Source organism: Idiotropiscis lumnitzeri, chromosome 3 (assembly GCF_059441095.1).
Source record: "Idiotropiscis lumnitzeri isolate Australia: NSW breed Sydney's pygmy pipehorse chromosome 3, RoL_Ilum_1.0, whole genome shotgun sequence".
Lineage (NCBI taxonomy): Eukaryota > Metazoa > Chordata > Actinopteri > Syngnathiformes > Syngnathidae > Idiotropiscis > Idiotropiscis lumnitzeri.
In genome coordinates, this window is record NC_142393.1 from 11249061 (window position 1) to 11263099 (window position 14039).

At 39.5% G+C, this 14039-nt stretch overlaps 1 protein-coding gene across 2 annotated transcripts; it reads right to left on the reverse strand.

The window, feature by feature from the left end:
• Positions 1-5991: 5991 nt before the first annotated feature.
• On the reverse strand, positions 5992-10677 carry tmem81 (transmembrane protein 81). 2 transcript variants are annotated; one of them, XM_088291871.1, is made up of 6 exons: positions 10558-10677; positions 9039-9264; positions 8826-8968; positions 7179-7294; positions 6907-7100; positions 5992-6373 (listed from the first exon to the last, which is right to left on the reverse strand). In XM_088291871.1, the coding sequence occupies exons 2-6, from the start codon at positions 9246-9248 to the stop codon at positions 6245-6247; spliced, it is 792 nt and encodes a 263-aa protein (XP_088147997.1). In that variant the 5' UTR covers positions 9249-9264; positions 10558-10677; the 3' UTR covers positions 5992-6244. The 2 variants fall into 2 exon arrangements, with proteins under 2 accessions (XP_088147997.1, XP_088147996.1); XM_088291870.1 differs by having other exon boundaries at positions 10374-10577.
• Positions 10678-14039: the final 3362 nt, after the last annotated feature.

Here is a 14039-nt window from a genome sequence, read left to right on the forward strand (position 1 = left end):
TACGTCGGGCGCTTTCAGGAGGCTTGCGGGTTCGGGGGCATCATTTGCTCCAAACAGAAAAAGTGGCACGACCACTGTAGTGATGCTCCCTCTGAAGTGTGACAAGCCTACAAAAAAATTGTTGAAATTTCAAAATCTCTACCTTGATTCGCATGGGTCACTAATTTTCCGAATGCCCTGCACTCTGCACGCTCTTGCTTCGTGTCCTCTTGGAAGAGTCGTCAAGGTGCTTTTGGGGTTCATTTTTGTAGGCTGGCTGTTCACCACGGTTCCATTTTTTTTCTCTGTTTGTGGATAATGGCTCGAATTGGGGTTTGCTGGAGTCCAAGAGCTTTCGGAATCGCTTTATTCCCGACTGATAGATGACGTTTTTTTCATTGTAGCATAGCATTTTGTTGCAGCTTTCTGAGTGCTTTTGGTGGATTTCATTTTTCTTTTTTTTTTCTTTTTTTTTTATGGACAGGTTCTATTTCTAATCTGGCATGGGTGTGGTCAGTGTAAATTAACCCAGCCTTCCAATTTCTTTCTTTTTCATTTCTGTGTTTGATGAAGTTCTTAAATACATGACCATCCTATGAAAACGTTTGACCTGGCTTGCAGCTCAACACTCTCTTGTTGGCTGTGTACGTGACGTGGATCTAAATGGATTAATCGAGGGAATGTACTGTATTTTGTTCATGTTGTCAAGTACAAGCTTGCGAAGCGCACTTCCTGCTATGATAAAACAAGACAGAGGACACGGGCGTTTTTTAAATAAATTATGCTAATATACCACAGGAGCCCAATGCCCTTGTCTACACTCAGGTCGTGATTAACATGCGGTGGGGAAAAAAAAGGGTAAAAACATTCTATTCTGTGAATAATAGAAGCACGATGAAAGGACAACCTGGTGTTTGGTCATCTTTAAAAGTCGGAGATGATTTTATTTGCTTTACTTGGTGACTAAATTATTGCACAAAACCTACATGGAGCCACTGAAGGGACCAAAGAAGAAATTCAAATTTTGCTAAGATTAAATCATTTATGGTTGTTATCTGCCTTAATTGAGGCCAAGTGAGTCAAGTGACCTGTGGTTGAATTTTTAGATTTAGTAAACGTGATTATTGGGAGACTAGCAAAGTAATTGAAAAATAATAATTAAAAAAAAAAAAATGAAATGCCTTGACTTTGGTTATGGGGTTTAGACTCAAAAACTGACGTACAGTATGAATCTTGAAACCGTTAACATGCAGGCCATGGATGATGGTCGATTTCCCTCTTTTCTGAGGAGAGATTTATGATCGCTTTGAGCTTGACTTTTCTGTATCTCAGATTAATGGCGCAGATGTACTCTTTTTGGTAGTGACATGGATATACTCAGCTAGGATTTCGCTCAGGTTAAACTCACTGTGATGACACAACCAAGACTTAAAAAGAACGAGTTTCTGCCTTTCTTATTCCGCCGCCAGGCAGTCTTGTTATCTTCTCTGTAGAGCTATTTTTTGACATCCGCTTGCCTTATACTGCTTACCCACAGATTCCATCCCTCCATTTATTTTCTAGGAGGTCTCTCCCAGATGACTTTGGGCAACAGGGCACAAATAGGAAAACAGCCACTCAAGTTGACAAAAATGGTCAATTGAGTGTCGTCAACAAATCTATACTGATTTTTTTTTAATGTGGGCAGTTAGCCGGAGTATCTGGAGAAAAGCCGCGCTAACGGAAATAACTTGCAAAAAAGTACGTGCAAAAAAAAGGCCTGGATTCCAAACTGTTGCACAGCATAATAATGGGGTCACCATTTTGCAGTGAGATGATCCTGGTACCCCGTCAAAGTGCAAGAAAGGATGAGGAGGGAGGAAGACATTGCATGGCATGTGGAGAAAAAAGATGCTGATAAGTAAACCTAAAAATACTTGCTGGATCGCAGTGAAAGCCACGCTGAGAAACAATAGTTACCTGTCGGAAGCGGTCACGTCACACAATGCTTGTCCGGCCACTCGTGTGCTCTCACCTGTCACCGACATGCGAAAATGTCACACTTCAGATGCGAGTCATTTAATGTGCTCTGTCATCACTGCAGGACCCTTGCACGCATATACCAACTCCCCCCCTGTGAACGTGTCCAATTACGGACCAGTCCCTTCCCGAAAAGGTCACCCACGGAACAGTGTGTTTGTGCATACAGTGTAATACTAGCATGTTGTTGCCACAGCACATTTGTGAATGATCATTCTGAAGGATCATCAGGAGTGCCGTAATGATTCAAATTCCCGTAATCTGTCGGAAAATTATTAATAATTACAAATGTAACCCCATTATTATTTTGTATATATATATATATATAATTTTTTCTTGATTTATTTATTTTGTTTGCCCCAACTATGTCAATAGTGTATCATGGCAGGTAGCACAATCATATGCTGTTCCAAGATGACAGAAGGTACAATTAAACCTGTCCATCCACCTCTCGTTATGCATCCAACAGAATAAATCATGGCTTCCTGCAAGTACATATATCATCCGCGTGTTAAATTAAACAGGCCAAGTACCGTACATCAGTATGTGAGTCTGAACCCCCCCGCCCACAAAGAAAAAAAAAAAGATGTATGATTGTATATTTTTCTTCTTTAACGGAGTTGTTAGTCAGACAGCAACAAAACAGTAAAAGTGTTTAAAATGAATAGTGTGTGAAAGTAATATTTCGGTTGTGACATTGTGCTGTTTGAGTGTCCATGGCAGTTCAGACCAGCGTGAAAATAAATGTACTTCAATATTTTTACATAAACACAATGAAAATTATTTTATGAGATTGGATTGTATTAACAAAGAAAAACGTAAATAATTAATTCGAGAACTGCGATTCATTCATTTAAATTGAATGAAAATGGTTGTTGAATAGACAAACAGTACGCAGTAAAACAAGAAAATGTAATCAGGTTGTGCTTTCCATCACGCTACCGTACATACTGTGCATAAACACTGTTAAATTTTTAATGCAGTGCAATTACAGGAATAGGATTTCAGGCTTCATTTTGAGCCAACAATATTCACAATTCCATACCTCATAAATTCAAGTTGGCTTTATTCAAGCTATCAAAGGACTTTTTGCGCAATCAAGCATTTAATCCAGATGTGAGTTATTCCTGCTGCTCCGGATCATATTCAGGAGAACAGGGGGGGACAGCACCTGCTACTCAAAGCTACACAAATGGGTATTTCGCAGCCAAATTCGTTTTCAATACATCGGTAAATGGGTGTGGAGGTTGGCGTGATTGATCATTGGCTAAGGGAGAGGTCTTTAATCTTCTTCTTCATCTTTTTTTTCTGATTTGTGGAGTGCAAAAAAAAAAACATCACCATGTATAATAAAGTAGATGACCAATTTTTCTTCTATACAGCCATATAATAATTAAAAAAAAAATACATTTTCAAATAAACGTAAAAGTTCATGAAATAGACGAAAAGGAAGTTTGTAGTAGTTATGTTTTAGTTATGTAAAGCATAAAATGTTGTTTCAGTAAGTAATCTTTTGTTTAAATCACTATTGTTTTTATTTTGTTAACAAAAATAAATTTTCAATTTTAGTTTTTGGGTGTGGCACAGAAAAATAATCATGGTGGGTCATTATGCTCCGAAACATAGACAGTGAGGAGTGCGGTCGTCAAGCACTGAAACATAATCATTGACAGGGGAGTTGCAGACTGCTGCAATGACCAACACCGGCCGTTCGGGAAAATGAACATTTTCCTGAAATTCCCGATGGCCACCCCTCCCATTCGCTATGCTCTTTAACCTCAACTTAACTTCATCAGTCAGATGTGTTGAGACTATGGGTAAATCTATATGCAGCTTGGAGCAGTAAAAAATCATATATAAACCCCAAATAGTGGGGGTAAACATAGCATCTTATACTGTAGTCCAGAAAGTACGGTATAACCCTGCTTTGTGGAGGGCTCATGTGAGTAGTGTGGAGGACACAGATGTGACTAGTTAGTTGATTGCTCTCCTTTTTATCACGCAAGCGGGTGCTGGCTTCGATTGTTGATTTGGGTGAGACAAAAAGGACATTCGGCCAGCAGTTAGTGACAATTCATCAGAGACAGCTACCAAAGTGCCCTGGCAGCTGCTGCACACACTGTGAGGTCTTTTTTCCATATTTCTTGTGGATGTTTTGGGGTTGTATTTTACTGCTTAATTCACATTCCGCAAACACAATATTAATCTCTCTGAGACACCACATTCCATGAGCTTCAAAATGCACGCTCGGAGCATAGGTTGTTGCATTCTATTAGTTGACCACTAGATGGCTCTAATTTTGACACACTGTACCTTTAAAATTCTGGCCCTGATTACACTGGTCAACATCTTATTTTAATCAGTGATGACTTTGTGTCCCAAAAGATATTTTTGACACTCATTTTAGGTGTCTTTACTTTTTTTTCTAGCACATCTGTTTGTTTTTCTAAATGTAGTATTTTCATGTTTTGTGTCTGAGTTGCGCAAGACAGATTTTACATGCATTGTAATTTATATCTAAGACATTTTGGTAAAAGATTCCACCTGTTGCTGAAAGTAACCCTAAATTCACAAGTATTACACCATAAATTACTGGATTACATAGATTATGAAAACCAGATGTGATAGAGTAAAAACTTGGACAGATTCAGAATCAGTGCAAAAAAGAAATAATCTAGCAATTTACTTGCACTGCTGATTAAAAAAATATATTGCTGACCAGTGTTATTTTAATCCTCTTTTAATTATTTGGTCCAGCAATCATTGCTTTGCTTGGTTGATTTTTATTTGCACTTGCTGTTTGCTGTCATCTTTAATTTTTACAACCTGCCATTGCCGTATTGAACTCGCCGTTGCTTTCACGGGTGACAAAGCCCTGGCTGAGATTGCATTTCAGCGGTCTGGCCTGTAGAAAGTCCCACGTGTGCTACCATGCAAGACTCATCACATTACACATTAAACATGGCGTTCTTGTTAAACTCACAAATGGAAATGACTTGTCTTGTTCCATGTTCCACTAGGAAATGAATGAATTAGAGTAAGCAAGGCATATTAATTGCGTCGATCTTGTTTAATTGGAGTCTTGGCATGCTTTGTTACTTTACATCTGTTTCCCGCGAAATGTTTGTCACGTGCACTGTGTTGTATTCAGATTTGGAGCGCTGAACTCGTTTGCTATGTAGTCAAATGTGACGAGGTGGTGCTGAGCTCCACTTCTGAGTGATATTCGTGTCACTGCAACACAAACGCATCCCTTGACTGACAAAGCAACCCATATATGGATTTTTTTTTTCTTTCATAGCGCTGAGTTAATGAGCGGTGAGGTACCTGACTTAATTTGAGCAAACACTGCCATCTACTGGCTTCTTGATGGACATCAAAATGAATGTGTTGCCGTTTGTAGACAACTTTTAAATGTGGACGTGACAGGAAAGGACATACGATTAATTAGTCGGGTCAATGCACTGCTGTAGACAAAGGTCAAAAGGCTTTGGTGACTGCTTTGAAATGTAATGGGATTCATTTGACCTTTGACCTCTTCAAATTGCCATCAAAATGAATATTGTTTGCTTTTCTTGCTTCCCAGATTATCCCAATTATGAACAAACTGTTTGAAGTGTTTGATCATACCTAAATCCTCCACCCTTGACATCCTCACACATTGATCCAAACAAAAATCATGTTTTTTTATTAATTACTGTGTCCATCTACAGAGCTAATCTCACCCTAAATCATGCCAGGGTATGATTTTATTTTTGTCAAGTAACCGTGGACAGTTGCAATAAAAACATATACACGTCTACAGTGTCTATGAACATAATCAAAAAATGCCACAATATATTAACTGGACTTGCTAAAAAAGCAAACACACATGCTACTTGATTTAGGTCCACCTACTTAATGGCGCATTCACACCAGACACAAATTGAACTATTCTTGTGACGTGACTACAAATCCCTTAGATCACAGGTGTCAAAAGCAAGGGTTGGGGGCCAGATCCAGCCTGCCACTTAATTTTGTGGCCCACAGAAACAAATTTTGAGCATCAACTATTTCTAAATGGAATATGCAGAAATAAAAAGAAATATTGCACGCATTTTTTGTTACACAGTTCCTTTTGACAATAACTTGCAACAATAGTTGAACAAACTATTATCCTTGATGTCTGATTTTAAAAATAGTTATTCACCAAGTCCAAGCGTTGGCGGGAGGAGCTATCCTATCCCTTCATCTTAACTGGTTGCGGTCAAAGTTCTGTCATAGTTTCAGGGCAGTTTGTATCCTGCGGGATCTTAAATGAGCCTCTGTTCTTCAAGATCCTCACCACCAGGAAGACCACCGCTGACATGTTGAGAAGGCTCAGAAAGGTCAGCATCTGTGGGTTCACACAGGCAAAAGCGATAGGTACAATAGGTACTGTTATCATTTAGAAATAGAGCAATACTGCTTTTTTCAGCACTGACGACGATTATTATTAATCAAAGGGGACCAGCATGTCTTAACTCATTCACTACCAGCCGAGTAAAAAAAAAAAAAAAATGATTTTGGACGTCTTTAGCCGTCAATGGCAGTAAATGAGTTAATCAAATGAAAAATGAAAAAACTAAATAGCTCCGTAGTTTTCTACAGTGAAGTATTCCAAAATTTCTGTGTAATTGAATTAGTTATGTTTTGTCTAAAACAGTGCATTGAGTTCCCAGGCTCAGCTTAGAACATTAGGTGCAAAAAGTTATAATTCCTGCAAGATAGTCGCAAATGTTACTATTTCAGTCAGCTTCTACTCGCCAAAATGGTACAAATTTACCAAAGCTTCACTGAGATGCCCTTTGCCGACAATAGTAGTGTCACCCTCAAAAAGCCACGAGGCAAAAAAAAAAAAAAAATTTTATTTGCTGAAGTGAGGCTTACGATGTAAAGCCAGAGGATCGGAGAATCATGGAGGCTTGCCACAATGTGCTTCTTCCATTCCCAAGGTGAGTCCCACACCCTCTTAGCGTGTTCATAATCCAGATTCAGGACGCCTTTTGGCAGCACTCGAACTCCCCAGTAAATCGTTTTCAACCGTCTGAAATCAGCATCAAGCACGTCACAGCGGTATGTTCCTGGTGGACACAAAAGCAACTCGTTGGCAGATTCTGATGTAATCACAAGAGGCTTGCAGGTAATGACACCTCAATCACCTGCATGCTCCTCCTTGATCGGGTCCAGAATGACCAGGTCCAGACGCGGATTCTCCCAGCGGACAAAAAGCAAATTGTCAGAGCTGATCACCCCTGGGGCGCGGTGCCATGCCACCCTGAGGTGAGAATAATACGAGAAATGGGGCATTATTGATCATCTCAGGAATGTGTATTAAGAAATGTGCACCCTGGTTCACAAGAGACCGGAGCACTTTAGTAATCCTTTAGACGTTTGAGCGCGAATGGCGTATGACAAAATTTGATGCCTTCCAATTCATCGGGTATGGGGAGATAGCTTGTTACAACTCTTCAGTCACATTAAAAACAATTAAAGAGTCTTGAATTAACCTAGAGTGGATGTTTTTGGAATGTAGGAGTAAACCGGAGCGACCAGAAAACCCACACAGCCACGAGAAAGAAAAAAAAAATACATAGTGAAGGTGAAGAAGTCGACGGTAGCTAGAAGATGCAGTCAACTCAACAGCGATTTGCTTTTTTTTTTTTTCTAATGACACTTAGCATCAACTGGACGTTTGATTTCAGCTATCCTGGACTATTTTGATTCAGACATCCTTCAAAGTCAACAAGATTCTTGGCCCATCCATCCATCATCATCTGTAGCGCTTCTCCTCATAAGGGTGCTGAAGCCTATCCCAGCTATCTTCGAGCAGTGCGCGTGGGACAACCTGAACTGGTGGCCAGCCCATCGCAGGCTACACATAGATGAACCACCATCTGTGCTCACACACTGTCATGATCCGTCTGTTCTTTGTCCAGCAGAGGGCGTCCCCTCCGCGTGCTCCCCGCCGCGCGTCACCGGGCAGACGCGCCCAGCCACGCAGCTGATGCTCATCCCCTGCTGATTAATGGGACTACTTAAGCCGTAGCCGAGGATCGCTCGGCGTCGGATAATTTTCCTGCAATGCTCATGATCATAGTTACTGCTCACGTTTGCTCCATGTTGTTCTGTGTCTTGTTTTGCTCGCTCATGGTGCTTTTCTGTTCAGCTACTTTTCGGCTCGCCCTTGGTTCTCGGTTTCGTTATTTGGACTCTTCCTTCCCTTCTGTGGGAAGACCATTCTCGTTTTGTAGTTTATCCTTGCTTGGCAAGCGCTTTAAGTTTAACCTCGTTTTGATTTCCTGGCACGACTCGGTCCGCCAGCGTTTTCTGTTCTCGTCGCTCGCGGCGTTTGTAATTATAAATATATATCTAAATCTATATTGTTCCCTAGTCCATGGCCTAGTGAAAGTATGGATTGATTGTTCTCTGTCGGCCCCAATAAACATCTGGTCTGAAACTCCTCTTGTTGTCAGCGTTTGTGGAGTTCACTCTTCGCTTCCGGCCTCGGCCGGACAGCGACCCCAACACACTCATACCGAGGGACAATTTAAAGTGTCCAATCAACCTGCCGTGCATGTTTTTGGAATGTGGGACGAAACCGGAGTACCCGGAGAAAACCCACGCAGGCATGGGGAGAACATGCAAACTCCACACAGGAAGGCCGCAGCCGGAATCGAACCCACGACCTCTGCACTGTGAGGCCATTGTGATCACGCTAACAACAATTAAGTGAAACTGGATCATATCCCGTGACACATATGATGATCTCTTAATTCAAACTAATGCGATTGAGAAATGCTGCTCACCTCCATGAGAGCTTCATCACCTTTGTGTTCTCCACCAGACAATCCAGCTCCAGCCTATCCCCTGTTGTCACGGTGACCGTCTTGAGTCCACACGGCCAAGATTCTTGACACTTGACTTTCACATCGTGACACTTTTCCATCGCCTGGAACACAAGCACTCCATAATGCTCGGCACTGGAGCATTGTTACTCACTTGGCCGTGTGCTATAGTACCTCGAGTGCTTCGGGACTCCCTTTCTTTTTCCCCACCAAGGCCTTCTCGCCATCTTTTAGGGTGCAAACCGTTTGCACTTTGATGCCCGTGCCACATGTGACACTGCAGAGCGTGCTGTTAACGACCACCTGAATCTGCACCTTCTCTACGTTGGCAGAGCTAAACTGGAGACGGAGGATTACAAAGAGGAGAATCGGTATTCGGTCCATCACGCTGAGGAGTCTCCTGGAATTGAATGAAAATACAATTGTCAATGTCAATTGTATCAAGTTTGCATTGAACTGAGCTGACGCAAGCGCATGACAAAGAAGTCAACTAACTTCAATGACATTTTAAAAGGGGAAATACGACTGAATAAATGCTTTAAGATTTTCTGTTATGAAAAATGAATTTCCCACATTTCACGCCAAAAAATTGTTTATTGAACCTAAATTTATAGCAAGAAGTAAAAACTGCTAAGAAAAATGTTTTGGAGCAAACACCTTGCTTACTTTGTTGTACAAACAAACATTGTTGCCATAAATGTCAAAAATTTACATTTGATAGTTTTTTCAACTTATATTTACGTTTTGGCCCCCCAAAAATATACGAGTTGTGTGTTTTTTTACAGTGTGAAGTTAGCCTACAGATTCAACTCCTTTCAGTAAACATTTACGAAAAAAAGTGCAGAATCTGAAGATACAAATTCATGTAAAAAGTTCTCTTTTCTGTCAATTATAAAATACCTGTTTTGATAACATACCCCCCCAAAAATAAAATAATAATTTTGCCGTTTATTCACTTGCGTCATTCAGACAGATCAGACTACCCCTAAGTAGTGGTGTTTTTCTCTTAAAATGTGAGACTGAATTTACTTTTTTAAATTATCTTTGTTTCAAGATTATTTTATTATTTATTTTTTATTATCTTCAGTATTGTTTGTTGTTGCCAAACTTAAGCTCAAGATGTCAGCCTATTTATCAGTAATATAGTGAAAATTAGTTGTGTGAATCGACTTTCAGTGTGCAGCCCTAAATAATTTACTTGTTTCCCCAAAATGTCAGGTTAGGGGCCACCATGCGCCTCGTTCAAAAAAAGTTAAGAATGAAGGCCTGCTAAACCATCAAAAATTCAAGTCATGAATTATCTTTCTGGCTGGTACAAGTAAACCCCAACTTATTCGTCACAATTAATTTTTTAAGTAAATAACATCCCAATAATTTTTATAGATGCGCTTATGGATGTAAGCACTCCCTGCATGGCTCACGTTCCTTCATGTTTCTGCTTATCTCCACTTTTTTAAATCGCTATCACCCCAATCAGTTAGTCGTCGTCGCAACCGCGGTTGACTTTACCTCTCCGTTTTTCTTTACGTCGTGTGTCACTGCAGAGCTTAGAAAAAAAAACACCCAGTCGATTTCGTTCAAGAAAGTACTAGCAAATATACACGTCTGTTTTAAAATGTAGCAAGTAAAAGTAAACGGGCTTCAGAAAAAATAATACTAATTGACTTAAGTATAGTACTTCTTGACTACCCACCACTGCCCAGTAACGTTGCATTCACTTAAATAGAGGATTTGGTAACATACGAAGAATATCCCAAGGCGTTCACGACACCAACTAGATGAATGTGAAGCTCGCGTTTACGTTTTCCTTGAAGGCGTCACTGGCTCTGGCGCGACACTCGGTTAACCGTCGTCATTATTATAAAAAATGACGACCGTCCGTTTTGCACAAAATAAAATACACATTATGACAAATTTTCCCATATTTTAATCATTTGACATTTTTCATTCTGCTCACTGTAATGCTCCTTTGTTTTTATTATATTTTAACGTCATGGATCCAATTAAGCTGTTTGATTCACTTGCAGTTCGTCATCTGTCCAGCTGGTGTCAGTCAAACACACGAGACGAACGGCACGTTCATTAATTTAAAAAAGACAAAGCACTCTAGGGATATATTAGAATCGCCAATGTTAAAAGTGTTGCCATTGTTGGCTGCAATCATGGATGCACAAACAGTGAATGTAGCAGTACTGTTGTTGGCTATCCCTAACTGTTATACTTGTGTAAAAAATAAATTAACCACTGTTTACTGTTAATTTTAATGATGAAGGTGTAATATACCACGGCGGTTTGTGTTACAATTGTGTCTCAGACATATCCTGTCGTACTATTCGTAAGTTTCTCGCAAGCATGAAAAGTTGTTCACAATAAAGCATAAAACAAACAATCTAACTTATATTTCATAAAGTGACACCACATATTACACCAGTCTTCCTGTTTTAAACTACATCTGCTTTCTGTGTACTTCCCTTGTCATGTTCTTATCACAACATTATTGAGGCTGCTCCTTATGAACTGTTGCAAAAAAGCCAAAGAAAAAAGATGTTGGTGCTTCTAGGCCTGGAACTGAGCTGTCATTAGCTAGGCTGAGCTGTACCGACATTCAAAATTGTTGTCTAATGCAGAAATATTAAACACAGTTTGGTCAAAGATAACCCAAACTGTGACTGACCCAACATTTTGGGTTATCTAATAAGCCCCCAAAATGGGTCAAATTTGTACTTTGTACAATACCTATATATTTTTTTGTTTATTTATTTTTTTTGTTGTCTAAAATATTTTTTTTCTGAGTGGCACAAACATCCCATTTTTGGGTTGAATTATTGATCAGATCAAACTTTACAGGTCAAACAAACAACAGTTGTTCTGGCCCTCTTTTGACCCAATTTGGGTTATATTTGATTAACTGCTCTTAGAGTGTGGGGTGTTTGACACGTGAGACACATTTTTATTCTTTTGTGTTTGACTCAACATGATACTGTCACTGCTCTGCTTTTCTTCTGATACCTACAGTAAATGTGTTTTAATTTGTGTTTTAACTCATTTACTGCCATTGACGGATATAGACGCCAAAAACTACATTAATTTGAATAAATTTTAATATACTGCTAATTTATATTACACAATATGTGAAGTGCTTTGTTACAGCTCTATTGTACCATATAGCCTACAGATGAGGAAAAGCGGTTAAGATAATGGATGGATGGATAGTGTAGACAAGTGGTGCAAAGACCTATTGGTGACGTCAGACTTAGTCGCCCCCAGATCACACTCCTCCAGCTGTCACCAATGGAAACAAGATCTGAAGAAGAAGACATTGTTAGTCCATCCTCCGCATCCTGCTGACCAACAAGGTGAGTGAGTGCATCTAATTGTTGAATTATACACAATTAATCTGGCTGACCTTTGTATTCACCAACCAATAAGCTGCCGCTCAGGCTGACATGAGAGCTCTACACGATAGTTTATTACCTATAGTCATAGTACATATATTATGTACCGTACGTATACACGCATACTACGCCGCTGCCGTGGTTGGCTTGCACACGATAAGCGATGCAAACTCGTTAATTAGGCACCGCTTTTGAGTGTCTTGAAATGCAAATCTTTGTGTAAACGTCTTTTGTGGTGGCAGAGCAGGGCGATCATTGTGACAAATGAAGCGGAGCATGTGTCTGTTTGTGTGTTTCTAAAAAGGGAGGTGTTAGAACGTGGCATGGAGCATGTTTTTTGCAGGCGCCAACTCACCTGCTCCAACAGTCTTATAGTATCCCCGTGCTGACAATCTGTAACAGACGGAGACGTGGGTCTGCAGGTGGCTGTCAAGGTTTTTTTTAGTTTTTTACTGGATACATTTTTATTGTCTGCACGTTAAAAATTGTTGGTGAGGTGTATTTTTTCTTTTTGGCCCATTCATTGAGATTTTCTAGGCCATTGTAACATTAAATCACAATTACTGCTACATAATGTCATCTGTAGTTCTGAAAATGAAATACAGTTCAAAGAAGTTAACCCAACAAGTGCATTCATTTAAACATATCTACTAGGAAATCTAAAGTTAACATTCATTGGCGTAAATAAGTGTATTATGTCCTTTTTTTTTTTTTTTTTGCTCAGAAGAAATCAAGAAGCTGCTTTTGTTGCAAATATGATTTCTTTCCTGATAACGGATAAAACCTTCTTTCACAGTTCACACAGCAGAGCACTGAAGTTTCACTTTGAGATGAAAACAGATATGAGAGTATTGAAACAACTCTTCAAGATACTGAATTAATAAAGAGGGAATAGGAGGCGGGACAGCATGCTTTGTTTGACTCGGTTTGGTTCTCTACTGTCCCAGACTGGCATGAAAAACAAATCTGATTTTACGTCAAACCATCACAAGGCCTTGAGACGAGACGTCAGCTTCCAAGGAGCCGAGTGGGGGTGACGCAAGACATACATAAGGCCACCGCAGAAATACTATCTCTTGCACTATTTTTGTTTATAGAAGGACAACAAAGTCTCCTAATTGTTTTCAATCACAGCAATCATGACAAAAAGCTAATTCTATTTGTTGATGAAAGTGAACCACCTCACAAAGAAACTACGACACAATGACCACAACAAATTCTTGGTAACTTGTTAAACCTGTTTTAATTTGTTAATTTAATTTTATTTTATTTTAAGAAAGAATTTGCCAAACCTTCAAAGAGAGATGGCCCAAAAAGTGTCCAATTTGGAAATTGAGAAAAACGCCCAGAAAATACATCTCAAATAACATTTGAGTTCCTAATATTATGTCAGCAAATTTGGTAAGACTTCAGATCAGAGAGCATCACACATTTTTCTGCTCAGTAGTTACACAAGAAATACCACAATTGCTACTTAAAGTGATTAAAGACAATTACTGTCCACCCACAAATTTAACCCAGCAGATGTCATGTTGAACATACAATGCAACTAATTACATAGTAGGTGACAAGAAAACAACCAGAGATAAGGTTGAGCACGTTTAATTAATTCCAGCAATACTTCCAGTAATGACTAATTTTATTTTACTTTAAAATTTTACAGTGGCTTCTCCTTTTAATTGTATGTTTAGGTTTGGAAATATCCTCATTTTCAATCAATTCGAATTGTAACTAATTTTAGCGAATTCAATTTAAAGCGACATGATAAAGGCCCAAGCGC